The sequence below is a fragment of the Nerophis lumbriciformis genome, linkage group LG02 (genome assembly GCF_033978685.3).
Source record: "Nerophis lumbriciformis linkage group LG02, RoL_Nlum_v2.1, whole genome shotgun sequence".
Taxonomy (NCBI): domain Eukaryota; kingdom Metazoa; phylum Chordata; class Actinopteri; order Syngnathiformes; family Syngnathidae; genus Nerophis; species Nerophis lumbriciformis.
This window is the reverse complement of record NC_084549.2, coordinates 42,365,174-42,380,000: the sequence shown is the minus strand read 5'-3', so window position 1 is coordinate 42,380,000 and position 14,827 is coordinate 42,365,174. Positions and strand designations below refer to the sequence as shown.

General features: G+C 37.6%; 1 protein-coding gene across 2 annotated transcripts in view; it reads left to right on the top strand.

Moving 5' to 3' along the window:
- Positions 1 to 13,493, top strand: part of thada (THADA armadillo repeat containing) — a 198,071-nt gene extending 184,578 nt beyond the window's left edge. Inside the window, exons 37-38 of one of the 2 annotated variants that reach the window (XM_061962999.2) lie at positions 9,675 to 9,850; positions 12,967 to 13,493. In XM_061962999.2, the coding sequence (XP_061818983.2) occupies positions 9,675 to 9,850; positions 12,967 to 13,290 (500 nt within the window). In that variant the 3' untranslated portion in view covers positions 13,291 to 13,493. The remainder of the gene's footprint in view (positions 1 to 9,674; positions 9,851 to 12,966) is intronic. The other variant, XM_061963008.2, reaches the window with a different exon arrangement.
- Positions 13,494 to 14,827: the final 1,334 nt, after the last annotated feature.

Sequence of the window (14,827 nt, the reverse complement as noted above, 5' to 3'; positions counted from 1 at the left end):
GCACAACAAAGGTATCAAAATATGGTAGTGGTTGTTTTTATCTGAATTGTTACTGATGGAATTTGAAAATTAAAGTTCCAAATTCAATATGCATTCCTAGTCTAAACACTGAATATTCTACTGTTTTTCAATCCTAAATTCCCTAAAGGTCATTGGTGCGTCCCAGTGCCAGTACTAAGGCCGGATAAAGAGGATGGTTGCTTCAGGAATGGAATTTTGTGTTAACAAAACAAACAACTAATTCAAGTGACATACTATTGCTACACCTGATGGCAGAAGACAACTATATTGATTGTGAAACTTTTTCTAAAGTGTAACGTGACACGACTACCAATATTCCTTGTCTTAACACACATACTTGTATACACACACAAAAAGGTCTCTGTAATATTGCATATGACCACGTTTAGCTTTCATTATGGCACCCATTCACTGTGGCATCATTTTCACAAACTTTCGCAATGTCACAGAATTGTTTTTTATTTTTACGGTTACATTCACTTCTGTTAATGCTGGACTATTCAGACCACTTCACAAAGTAGTCTCAGCAATCCCCTGAGATGTGTTCTCGTGCTTGATGCCTTCCAATAAGTTGACCACAAGATGTGTCTTCCACATGGTTGTTTAACAAAGAAGATTTCACTGCACTTGTTAAATAACTTGTTGCCAGGTGAAACATAATCACCCATGCAGTAATTACCCAGTGGAAGGCTCTTACGTATTTGCTTAGTTGAATCCAGATGGTGACCTTTTTTGGCCAGGCGGTGTATATTAAGTTAGTTATTATTATGTTTGTGCACAGAATACTGTACATGTCAGTTTTATTTGGATCCCATTCAATTATAGTTCAGTAATAGTACTGTCCTTAAAGGGGAACTGCACTTTTTATCGTTCACAATTATTATAAGAGACAAAAAGACAAAAGTTTTTGGGTTTTTTCGCTTCCCAACATAAAAATCTGCTTGTTCTCGGTGGTTAGCAATGCAGCTAATGGGAGCAATCAATTCTACGTCTAAATCACTTTAAAAATGCATTCAAAATCTGTAAAAAAGACTTCATTTACTTTACGTAACCTGTATAATAACCAAGCTGTAGCGACTTTGTTATTGTAAGAGCAAACACTGAGGAACTTTTTTCTATCGGTATTACTCCGGCAAGAGAAAAGCTAGCTTCTACGTCAACACGAAACGGGTTTGAGTTTGTAATGCATAACACTGCGATACAAAACCAATTTCTCTTCAAGATGCGCCTCATTTGGAACAAGGCAAAAGTGGAGGCATGGTTGATATGACGGACTCAAGCCGTCGTGTGGGTTCCAAGGACCATCAAGGAACGACATTCTGCGAGCAGGTTTAGACTTCCTTATTTTCCATTAAGAAAATCTCTTACGGGTTGCTTCCCAGATACACAAATACAGATGCCAACAGATAAGAAAAGTTAGTTTTGCATGATATACCCTTTTAAATCTTAGCAGGATACTTTGCCAAGATAACTTATGTGCTGGAGCTAACCGGCTCGGAGCAAGCTTAGTTCGAGGATGCAAAATTAGAGCCAATAATATTACCGCCTACTCACCAATACAACATCAGAGCGTATAAAAACCTTGCCCGATTGTCTCTGAACATGTGGTGACTGTTTATTGACAATCCTATAGAGATCTGCACAGACAGTACAAACTAAGTAAATGACTACGAAACATTTTTTGGAATCGACAAGAAATTCTTCAATTTGGCATCTCACCCTGCATTAAAAGCAATATCTCGATAATGGCAGTATCAACATATTGCCGTTATCGTGAGCCATGTATCGTATTGTACCGTGACGTACCTTGAGATTCCCAGCCCTTGTATAGTTGTTTACAAATTAAGCAACTCGCATACCTACACACACACACAGGCGCGCGCACAAACAACACACACAGTCACCCAACACTGATGTTGGCTATGAAAGACAATCTCCTTGAGAAAAAGTATTTCATGCCAAAAGCTTATGGAGGGAAATCACTTTAGAACATGTGGGAATGCTGGGTAGAAAAAACATGCCTGCACCCTTTATGTTGGGGATGGGGGGGCTGGTAAAGCAGACTATGACATTTGAGGCCGAGCTGTCTTGGACAAGAGGTGGCTTTTTGGTAAAGAAAAGAATTTGTCACTCAAGCTCTTCAACTGCTAAATCTCCTCTAATACTGTACAATCAGCGGCCTCTAATGTTCACAGACTAGGTTTCTCACTCTGCTTAGACTTCAGACTCTGATTTTACGCTTCTTTTCCCAAGAGGAAAATCCATCCGGGTTCCCATCACGCTTTGTGTGTGTTATACTGTATGTGTGCTGATGGGGGTCTATAAACCTCAACACCACCCACTCCTCTTGTTCCCATAGTGGTAGTGTTAGGCTTGTGTGGCTCTGGGAAGCTTTTGATGTGTCTGGTGTTATCCGGGTGTCAGCTGCAGGGGCTATGGTCAAGGTGGTAAAACACACACACGCCCTGCAGGGCTAAAATAGAACAGTGGTCGTCCACAATGGTCCATTGCAGTCACAGATAGTGATAATCTGTCAGCAGTCAGTATGTTTCCATGCACTAAAAACAATAATTGTTGCATGAATTTAGTTGAAACCATTTTATACACATGTATGTATATTCATTAGATTGTGTTCAATGTTATAGAGAATAATATAGATCAGTGGTTTTAATTTTTGTTTTTTTGTCTTTTAACTAAAGACCACCTCAGAAAACACTTGGCTCTCTAAGTACCACCATAAATACCAACATTAAAATACAATAGCGTAGTAGGCATAAGTATTCATGAAAAACAATACGAAGGTCCTGGGTTCGATCCTGGGCTCGGGATCTTTCTGTACGGAGTTTGCATGTTCTCCCATGACTGCATGGGTTCCCTCCGGGTACTTCGGCTTCTTCCAACCTCGAAAGACATGCACCTGGGGATAGGTTAAACAAGTATATAAATAATCCATTTTCTATCGCTTGTCCCTCATAATTTTGACAAAATAATAGAATGGTTATCGACACACTATGTTACTGCATATGTCAGCAGCCAAATTAGGAGTCTTTCTTTGCTTATTTACTACCTAACAATTGTCTGGAATGTTTACTCTCTTATTTAATGCCAAAATTCTTCTTTGTTTGCAATAAGAAATGTGTGTTTAATGTATCATAATATGTTCTGTTAAAATAAAGCCAAATATGACATTTTTTTATGGTCCCCTTTATTTTGAAAATGATTGAAATACATTTTGCTACTGGTACCAAAATATTGGTATCGGGACAACACTAGTAGGGATGTAACAGTATTAAAATCTCACTGTACGATATTATCACGGTATTTCGGTAACGTTACGATATTATTGTGGTATATGTCCCAAAAAAAAAAAGACTTGGTAAAAAAGCCATAATGTGTAAAATGAAGTGACAACAATGTTAAAGGGGAACATTATCACAATTTCAGAATTGTTAAAACCATTAAAAATCAGTTCCCAGTGGCTTATTATATTTTTCGAAGTTTTTTTCAAAATTTTACCCATCACGCAATATCCCTAAAAAAAGCTTCAAAGTGCCTGATTTTAACCATCGTTATAAACACCCGTCCATTTTCCTGTGACGTCACATAGTGAAGCCAACACAAACAAACATGGCGGAAAGAACAGCAAGCTATAGCGACATTAGCTCGGATTCAGACTCGGATTTCAGCGGCTTAAGCAATTCAACAGATTACGAATGTATTGAAACGAATGGTTGTAGTGTGGAGGCAGGTAGCGAAAACGAAATTGAAGAAGAAACTGAAGCTATTGAGCCATATCGGTTTGAACCGTATGCAAGCGAAAACGACACGACAGCTAGCGACACGGGAGAAAGCGAGGACGAATTCGGCGATCGCCTTCTAACCAACGATTGGTATGTGTTTGTTTGGCATTAAAGGAAACTAACAACTATGAACTAGGTTTACAGCATATGAAATACATTTGGCAACAACATGCACTTTGAGAGTGCAGACAGCCCAATTTTCATCAATTAATATATTCTGTAGACATACACTCATCCGCGCTCTTTTCCTGAAAGCTGATCTGTCCAGTTTTGAAGTTGATGTCAGCAGGCCAGGGAAGCTAGGGTCGATAGGGGGTTTAGCTCGCTCGTCTGCGGGAACAAACTGCCGCCATTGCTTGCCGTGCTACCGAGGTCCTTTGTCCCTGAATTGCTCACACACTCCGGCAGATTCAATGGGGGTCTGGCGGCAGATTTCTTTGACTTTATCGTTGGAAATGCATCTGCTTTGAGTGTCTTAGGATATCCACACATTCTTGCCATCTCTGTCGTAGCATAGCTTTCGTCAGTAAAGTGTGCGGGACAAACGTCCAATTTCTTGCCACTTTCGCATCTTTGGGCCACTGGTGCAACTTGAATCCGTCCCTGTTCGTGTTGTTACACCCTCCGACAACACACCGACGAGGCATGATGTCTCCAAGGTACGGAAAACAGTCGAAAAAACGGAAAATAATAGAGCTGATTTGACTTTGTGTTTGAGAAAATGGCGGATTGCTTCCTGATGTGACGCCACGTTGTGACATCATCGCTCCGAGAGCGAATATTAGAAAGGCGTTAAATTCGCCAAAATTCACCCATTTAGAGTTCGGAAATCGGTTAAAAAAATATATGGTGTTTTTTCTGCAACATCAAGGTATATATTGACGCTTACATAGGTCTGGTGATAATGTTCCCCTTGAAGGATAAACACACTTACCGGTACTCTAATTGAACATAAACATAATGCTCAAATGTTATAATCATATTATTATTACAACAAAAATGTGTTTTAAGTTAAATTAATCATGCAGGAACATCCACTGTTTCAAGAAAATATTAACAAAAACTTACAGTTGATGTCTCTGAAGTGACAATGTGACCATTGTGTGTAACAAATGTAAAACAATAATGTTCACTTTAATGTCTTTCAACTTTTTTACTTTATGAGAAACTGTGTCCTCTACAATGGCCATATTTTACATCAGTCTGGAAAATGCTGTTTCTCAGAAAAGTTAACTAACAACATAACTTTTAATAATGTAAATACCTCACATATTGATGATTAGCTTCGCTGGCTTAAAATATATTTTCTGGGTGATGGTTTATGACCTGGGCTACTTTTCCACCCGAGGTCAGTTGGATAGGTTGGCTTCGAGAGAGATAATTAGTAGAAAATGAATTGAAGGATTGAGGATGTATCAAGTAGCTTTTCAGTTTACTCGTTTTTTGCCGCATTGAACAGTTTTTTGTAAGTATGTCCGATAATGGATTTTTGCCGATATCCGATATTCCGATATTGTCCAACTCTTTAATTACCGATACCGATATCAACCGATACCGATGTATACAGTCGTGGAATTAACACATTATTATGCCTAATTTGGACAACCAGGTATGGTGAAGATAAGGTCCTTTAAAAAAATTAAAAAAAATAAATAAAATAAGATAAATAAATTAAAAACATTTTCTTGAATAAAAAAGAAAGTAAAACAATATAAAAACAGTTACATAGAAACTAGTAATTAATGAAAATGAGTAAAATTAACTGTTAAAGGTTAGTACTATTAGTGGACCAGCAGCACGCACAATCATGTGTGCTTACAGACTGTATCCCTTGCAGACTGTATTGATATATATTGATATATAATGTAGGAACCAGAATATTAATAACAGAAAGAAACAACCCTTTTGTGTGAATGGGGAGGAAGGTGTTTTGGGTAGGTGCACTAATTATTGTAAGTGTATCTTGTGTTTTTTATGTTGATTTAATAAAAATAAAAAAAAGGAAGAAAAAACAATACTGATAATAAAAAAAAAAACGATACCGATAATTTCCGATATTACATTTTAAAGCATTTATCGGCCGATAATATTGGCAGGCCGATATTATCGGACATCTGTAGTTTTCTGTTTTTTCTGTGATTTTCCTCCGTGCTGTGCGCAGTGACCGGCTGGCTGTGTCAGCTTGGAAACGCAGACTTTCTTACCTCCGCCAAAGAGGGTATGTTTTCACCAGGGTTTGTTTGTTTGTTAGCAACATAACTCAAATAGTTACAGACATATTTTGATGGCATTTTCAGGAAATGTCCAAAGAAACAATTCCTCTTATCTACTATTAATACGAACACAGTTCACCTCCTGCTAACGGCGTTCCACGCCTTCACCTTGGCGGTCCTGCGCTGTGCAGAAGATTATGACGTTTTGACAAGTAATCTGTTAAATGGAGAAGACCAAAATCTCTCCTGAGATCTGCACAACCCTGTTGACCGACTACAAAAGACACCTGACCTAAGCGTGCTTGGCAAAAATAGTTTTTCTACCAAATAGTTCACTTCACTAACCTCAGTTATGGATGTTTTCGTAATTTGTGTGACTTGCTTTTCTGTTCAAGTCCAGCCTTAGTGCACACCTCGACTAGACAACTTTTCTATCACTGTTTACACAGTTTTTCAGCGGTCGACATTGCGGTCATGTAACGTCGTCATTACCGCTCTACGCTAATGCACGCAAAGCCCGATGTGCTGAGGAAGTGGTACAGAAACACCACTTAGAAAAACTGAAAGGGAAACTGCACTTTTTTTTAAATTTTGCCTATCGTTCACAATCATTCTAAAACACATGACGACCAATGTTTTTTTTTTAAAAGCATTCTAACTTGTAAATATATGTAAATAAAATTCCGCCTCTATTTCGCCCATAAAATCGAATAAATAACTATTCTAAAATCGCCAAAAATACTCCATTTACACCTTGTGATTTGAATATTAACCAAGTATTAGTGATTGTTATTATAAGCGCTAACGCAGACTAACTATTTATAGCGGCGCTGTGATCACGAGCCTGTGTACAATTTCCACATGATCGACTGACGAGGTGTTTCCTAGCTTCCTTGCTCCGTGGAAGTTTATTGTAGATCATAAGTCATTTATCTCACCTGGACAGAAGAAGTCTGAGGACGTATTCCGACAAGTTGGTACACTTTGACAGCCATTTAAGACCTACGAAACAGCAAGAACGAGACGAAAAGACGCTTGGTCCCTCCGTCTCTCAGCCACCAGCAAACGTTGTGATGCCTTTTTGAAATGCGTATGCTTAAAATGATCAAAATACGTAAATATGAAATGTTATAAATGTGCCTGTTACTACATTACATACAGTATATACTAGACTGACCATACGTCCTCCTTTCCCCGGGCATGTCCTCTTTTGCGGGGCTGTCCGGGCGGGCTTTCTTAAATGCCTCAAATGTCCGGTATTTTGAGTTAGGGTTGCGTGTATTTTCAATGTACGTCCAGGGTTAAGAAGGGGTTAAAAACAAAACAAATTGTGAAGGTGTGCGCACGCAGGAACATTCGTGAGGGAGGGGCAGAGACAGAGAGCGAGAGAGCAAGACAGTCGAGAGACAGACAGAACACAAGAGAGAAGCCGAAACGTAAATGCACAAAACAGCTGTGCAGGGCGAGAGCTCGTCTGCTGTTATTTGTTTAAATTTAATTAACGAGTTTAAAAAAATAATAATTTAATGAGGCATTATTTATGTTTACATTATATACAAGAGGTTATTTTGAATATTTCTACCTCTGCACTTTTTCCCAAAACTGTGAATGTTACAGAATATAAGTGTGACTTATTTTGTTGTATTGTCAAGCAGTGTTGGCGTTAACGCACTTTTTGTGTCTTTTTAACACATTGAAATCAGAAAGGACGCATATTTTTTTTTTTTTTTTTTTACCACAGCTAATATTTTAAAGGCCCACATCACATTCTAAAAATACTATTAAAATAAACAAAAACATAACAAAAGTGAAATAAAAAAGCTTACAGGTGAAATGTAATTTAGAAAAAGTTGCAATGTTGACTAATAAAACAAAGCTGTTTTTTTTTTTCTTTCAAACTGTCATTGCTCAAAACATAATATTGAATCAAAATCAATGTTATTATGAATTATTGACCTATCCAAGGTTCCGATTACTTCACATCAAATATTCCACTTTGAAAAATATTTTTGCTTGAAGATTTTGCATATTTTGTGTGTTTGCCATAAAAAACACATTTGACAAAAAAGGGCGGAAAACAAACAAACAAAAAAACAACATAAAAAAAAACTAAACCATTTTGAAATGAGGAATAGATCTGAAGTTGATGTAGACTCCAGAGATGTAAGTGTTAAATATAACATGTATGTATGCCCTGGCACACCATTATCATCATTTCATGACCCAAGCAAAACACTTTTTATACTGAAATAAATACACCTACAACTTATTAAATAAAAACATAGAAAAAACTACCAGCACCGGTAAAGTTTAGATCCATGAAGGAAAGAAGAAAGTGAATGAATGTTTATAACTGAATAAATTTACATATGCATACACATTTGTTTTCTTTTGTATTATTTTTTTTTAATGAATTAAGTAACGTTTATGCCAACCTTTTTCCAAAACACATTATAGTATGCGAGTTACAACAGGATAACGCATACTTTTTTTTTTTTTTTTTCAAAACGCTTACAAAAAAGTGGGACCCCAAAAATTTACTGTGGGACCCCATTTTTATGACTTGGTGGGGTCCATGAGACCCCATCTTGAAAATTCCTAGCGCCAACACTGCTGTCAACAGAGGAGAAAAAAGGCTTTATTTAAATAAATATATTATTTATAAAGCAAGTTTGAGTATCATTGGCAAATGTTCACCTAGTCCCGGCCTTGGCGTGCAGCCCGCCTTGGCACGCATATATGTGTCCTCTTTTTGGGATTTCAGAATATGGTCAGCCTAGTATATAATTACATCATTTACTGTATATAAAACCTCAATGGATGTTGTTGGATGTTTTTAAGGGCTTTATAGGCGGAATAGAGCAGTTATTTAATATTTAGAATGCAAAAAAAATGATAACATCTATTATCATGTCTCTCACGATGATTGTGAATGATAGGTAAATTTCCCCCAAAAAGTGCAGTTCCCCTTGAAGACCCGCGTTTAAAAAGCTGCATATTTCTTGGATGAAAGGTCATTCAAGAGCTTGCTGATCTATGTGAAACAAAGTGTTTATTTTTTTTAAAGTATTCAGATTGTAATCAGTAGTTATTGTCATCAAGGGCACCGACTCCTTATACTTGTAGCAAAATGTCAACGCAATGTAATTGTGTCAGTAGAGATCCCCCAAACACTAGTAAAGAATGCCCATACTCAAACATAGAGGTTAATATTTATACAGTATGGTTCAGTGCAGTTGTCTGTCGCTAACTGAAACAACTGACTGAGTTAATATTAGATTGGTAAGTAAATAATAAATGAAAGTGAAATGTGCTTCAAAGTACCTGCCTATGTCTTTCTTTGGCTTTTGGCTGGATTATTTCTACTGGCTGTCCCTGAACTGTTTACCTTATAATGGTGTGTGTGCAACCTTTGAGTGTGGAGGTTAATCGGGCAGTTCCTAAAGGTGAAAGGCTTCTTAGTACAAACACTGCTCAACTCTCATGCCATTCATTGGAATTGACTTGTGTCTTTAGAATCAGGCCAGTGTGGGGAAAAAAACAACCCAAGCAGGCATACTTGTGTTGTTTGTATTTATATCCTATGCACATTGTCTTGACATCTTGAATCAACACAATTTTTTCTAATTATGTCTCGCAGATGTGGCAGGCGTGTCTGTATGTCCCCCTGTAGCCTTGGACATTGGCGTGGGCCTCCTGTGTCGCTTGTTCCAACTGTGGGATCAGGAACCAGCAGGCGTCCTCACTCTGACAGAGTGGCTGCTGGGAGATGAAGAAGGCGATGAGGAGACAGGTGCAGAAGAAGCCTCGAGGCTGGTAAGAAACATTTTCAATTCGGTAATCATTTTATTAGGCTCTGCCTCCACCAAGCAGTACAGTTGAGTTAAGCATGGCACACACTTGATTCTCTTTTCAAGGGGAACTGCATTTTTTATTTATTTTGCCCATCATTCACAATCCTTATGTGAGACAAGAACATTCTCTGTGTTCTAAATAGTAAAAAAAACTGCAAGTATGAGGTGCCTAGCAATGCAGATAATTGGGATTCATCTATTCCACTAATAAAGAGCTCTTAAAAAACAAACAAAAACCACCAGCAATGTTTAATTTACATGCTGTTACCTGCACATTAACCAAGCATAGCAACATTATTGTAAGATCTACCTCAGACAAACTACTTTTGTAAGCAGTAAAAATAGGATGCAAACAAGACCTTTTTATTTTTTTATCTTTTTTACCTTCCCATTAAGATACTAACTACAGTGTTTGGGTATGATCTAGTAGCTGGGTGGCACTGGTATAATATCACAGTGTTTAGATGCCACAGTTACTACCATCTGGCCTACACGATCCTGCAGTGAGAAAGCAAGTCAAAACAAACTTATATTTCCAAACTGTATCATGATGAACTGAACTGAACTGTACTGCTTGATGTGAACATAGCTTTAAATGGATAAAGAGATTTAAAAGACACAACCATTGCTTAGTCTATAGTGTGGGCTCTTTTGCCCTATATCTGATCAAGGTGTTTTGTTTTAAACACTCCTGGTAGAGTTAAAATATTTGAACAGTGTCCACAGTGCCATTAACCCTTCAGGCGACATATGCTGAAATTTGTGTCCTTTCAGTACATTTTGCTATATTTTGGCCATTATGTGTGTTACTCCATTAGACATGATTTGTCCTAAAAAAAATGTTATGTTAAAATTAAAAAAACATGTTCAATACTATTATATTTATTCGACAATATCCCAAAATCAAACAGAACACAATAGTCCTTCATTTTTCAAAGGGCATTAAAACATTTTGGATTCATATATTTTGTTTAATTTGTTTGCTCAAATATCTCTCAATCTACTTCAGTTCAAAACAAAAATACCAACATATTTTTAACCCTTTGAAAGCCTTTTGATCAAATCACAGTCACTGTTTTTAATTAGTATACATTTGTTTAATCCATAGTCCCTTTTTGTCTCTTATAATCCCTGTTTTAATTGTTTTGCTTGCTGTTTTACTGGTTTCAAGTGTTGCCTTTAGTTCTGGACATGCAACTACATGCCCGTGTAGCCAAAGGCAGAAATGTGGGTCTATGTGTGCAGAATGTGTAAAAAAAATAATAACACCTTGTAGTTAAAATATCGTTAGTATTGTTGAAAGATATCAGTCAGTACGTGTCCATGCACTAATTTAGTCCAACTCTTCAAATAGTTTGGCTCTAAATAAGCCTTCTACAGCCCAGGGAAACACCTTAATCAGATCGTGTTTGGTTTTTGAAAAGTCGGACTAACACACCTGGATTAGGCAATTGGAAACTAGATCTCTCGAGGGGGTGTGTGGCAGGAGAGGACCCGTAGTATCACGCGTGCTCCAGTCTCAACGCGCAGGATACAACCCAGAAGCAGATACTATTCAATAAAAACATAGCAACAATTGTAATGAAGAGATGACCGTTTATTTGCTTCACAAATTAAAAGAACAAAACATTTTGAAGTGCATCTCTGGTAGGAAAAAAAAACAGTGACTAAGGAAATGTAGATTTCTGGCTTAATTCGTACTCCCGGACGAAATACGAATGAGCTGAAATAGAATGAAGCAGGTATATTAAAAGTAGGGATGTCCGAGAATGGCTTTTTGTCGATATCCGATATTCCGATATTGTCCAACTCTTTAATTACTGATACCGATATCAACCGATATATAAAGTCGTGGAATTAACACATTATTATGCCTAATTTGGACAACCAGGTATGGTGAAGATAAGATACTTTTTAAAAAAATTAATAAAATAAGATAAATTAATTAAAAACATTTTCTTGAATAAAAGAGAAAGTAAAACAATATAAAAACAGTTACATTGAAACTAGTAATTAATGAAAATGAGTCAAATTAACTGTTAAAGGTTAGTACTATTAGTGGACCAGCAGCACGCACAATCATGTGTGCTTACGGACTGTATCCTTTGCAGACTGTATTGATATATATTGATATATAATGTAGGAACCAGAATATTAATAACAGAAAGAAACAACCCTTTTGTGTGAATGAGTGTAAATGGGGGAGGAAGGTTTTTTGGGTTGGTGCACTAATTGTAAGTGTATCTTGTGTTTTTTATGTTGATTTATTAATAAAATAAAAATAAAAAACGATACGGATAATAAAAAAAAACGATACCGATAATTTCCGATATTACATTTTAACACATTTATCGGCCGATAATATCGGCAGGCCAATATTATTGGACAGCTCTAATTAAAAGCGTACACAAACCTCTTCACGCTGCATTTGTGCAAGCTGACTGATTCACCTCCCGCACAACTAGAAAGATAGTCCAGAACAATAGCAACCTTCTTCTGATTATCAGTCGGGGCACAAACGGTCTTTTCCTTTGGATTTAAATATCCTTCCATCAATCCACAGAGCCTTTTGGATGAACTTTAAGACATTCAAAGGTTTTGTTTCCATCATTTGCATCTGAAAATTCCTTCGAAAAAACTTTTCCGCCGGTCTTTAATTGTATCTGACCTGCATCCGCCCACATACATTCTTGGTAGTAGTGTCATGTTCGTAGCGCAATCCAAGATCATTTATTGATGTTGTGTACTATTTAACATCAACATAGCCATTAGAGACGTAATATTTGGAATAAGTGCCAATATAATCAGTTAAAATAGGTTGTAAGGATCCGCAAATAGCTAGAGTGATGTCATAGGTCAACCGGAAAATAAATTAATTTAACCAGGCTAAAAGGAAATAGCGTCCCCCGGTCTACGGGAGGCACGTGGCGTATGACCAATAGTCGCATTAGAGAGAGTGCATGGACACCTGGACTTCACACGTAGGTGTGAAAATACAAAAACACAAACTATTTGAGAAACCAGACTAAGTTCATGGAAAGGTAGTGAATGTCTAACACCAGCTTGGATGATGACTAGGATGAAGAGGATTTCCTGTTTGAGAAGGGTGATCTAAACCTGTGGGCCGAGCCAGTCCAGTGGGTGAAGCTGCTCCACAGACACCTCATCTCCCTCATTCTGGCCTACAAGCAGACCCGTGAGTCAGAAAGTACCGAGCTGGACCAGCTTCATCAACTCTCCACACTGACCTCCAAGGCCCAAGCCAAGGTCATGAGCACGAAGGAAGCTCTCAGATCCCTCCCTGTCCTACCCCAGTTCTCCTGCACCATGGAGCATGCTCGCCTGGCACTGCAGCAGCACAGAGCCACTCTGGCGCTGGATGTGCTGGAAACACTGAGGTAGGAGAGAAGACACATTGAGCAAGAATCCAACTCAGAAAAATATCTTTAGTGATCATGAGACCTCAAACTGGGTTTTGGATCTGTTTTTTTTTTTGGGGGGGGGGTGGGGTTATCATTGTATAATTTACCATGTGTTTGCCTCTTTTCACTGAGTTTAATCTTTATGACCCTTGATGACTGACAATTAAATACATGTCAAAATAATGTTGAGCCCAGTGTGTTATTGTCTTAAAGGTGTAACCTTAAGGGCGCCAAGAGGTGAAGAAGGCAGATTTACACTGTACAAAACCTTGACATTTATGAGGTATTTTAATAAAAGAACTGTTCTATCGTGCACCACTGGAATCCAAAACTCTCATTTTAACAGCCTTGGAAATGAGTAGGATAGGGCTCCTTTAGGGTTACACTAAATTCAAAAATGCCAAAGTAGCAAATAATTGCAGTTTTACTTAATCGTTTAAAAATACCCTGTGTTTATTTTTCACACTATAATAACTGTTACAAAAAAGCTCAGTTAGGATGATCTATAATGTCGGTTATAGAGAACATTTAACTCCTTTATATATTGAATCGACATAATGAAATTGAATTGGGGTGGCGTGGCTCGGTTGGTAGAGCGACCGTGCCAGCAACTTAAGGATTGCAGGATGGATCCCCACTTCTGCTATCCTAGTCGTTGTGTCCTTCTCCCAGTGCCACCCACACTGGTTTAAATGTAAATGATAATGGGTTTCACTATGTAAGGCGCTTTGAATCACTAGAGAAAAGCACTATATAAATATAATATCCTTCACTTCAATACTTTGGTGCATTTGCACAAAGCAAACTATAACATACCAAAGACTTTAAAAATGGGACCCATTACCTCCCTGCTTGGCACTCAGCATCAAGGGTTGGAATTGGGGGTTAAATCACCAAAAATGATTCCCGGGCGCGGCACTGCGTCCCCCAGTCTACGGGAGGCACGTGGCGTATGACTGGCACTGCTCCCCTCACCTCCCAGGGGTTGAACAAGGGGATGGGTCAAATGCAGAGGACAAAATTTCACCACACTTAGTGTGTGTGTGTGACAATCATTGGTACTTTAACTTAAGTTTAACTTGCTACCCAAAAATGTACAACAATTTTTCTCAACAAAAGAGGAGAAATATAACCTTAGGAGAAATTAAACCTAAAACATTTGTATGCCCATACAACACTTAAAACTTTTAGTACAAAGGTACGAGCTTAATTGATTCTTGAACATGGTTTGTAAACCGAAAAGTTGTAAAAGTTCTAGTAAAGCAGAGTTCCCCATAAGAATCAATGAAAACATGAATTGGTTCTAGCCTCAAAAAAGTCCTTATTTTATTATTTTATATATACACTGTATATCAAACCAACATAACAAGAGGGTAATGACTAAAAAATAATTTGTTTTAATCCAAACACAACATTACTGCAAGTTTACAGTAGATGTCAACAAGCACAGTCTCCTTAGTGCACTCCAAAAACGTTAACCACCATGTTGCTACAATAAAAAACAAAAAAAGGAAAAT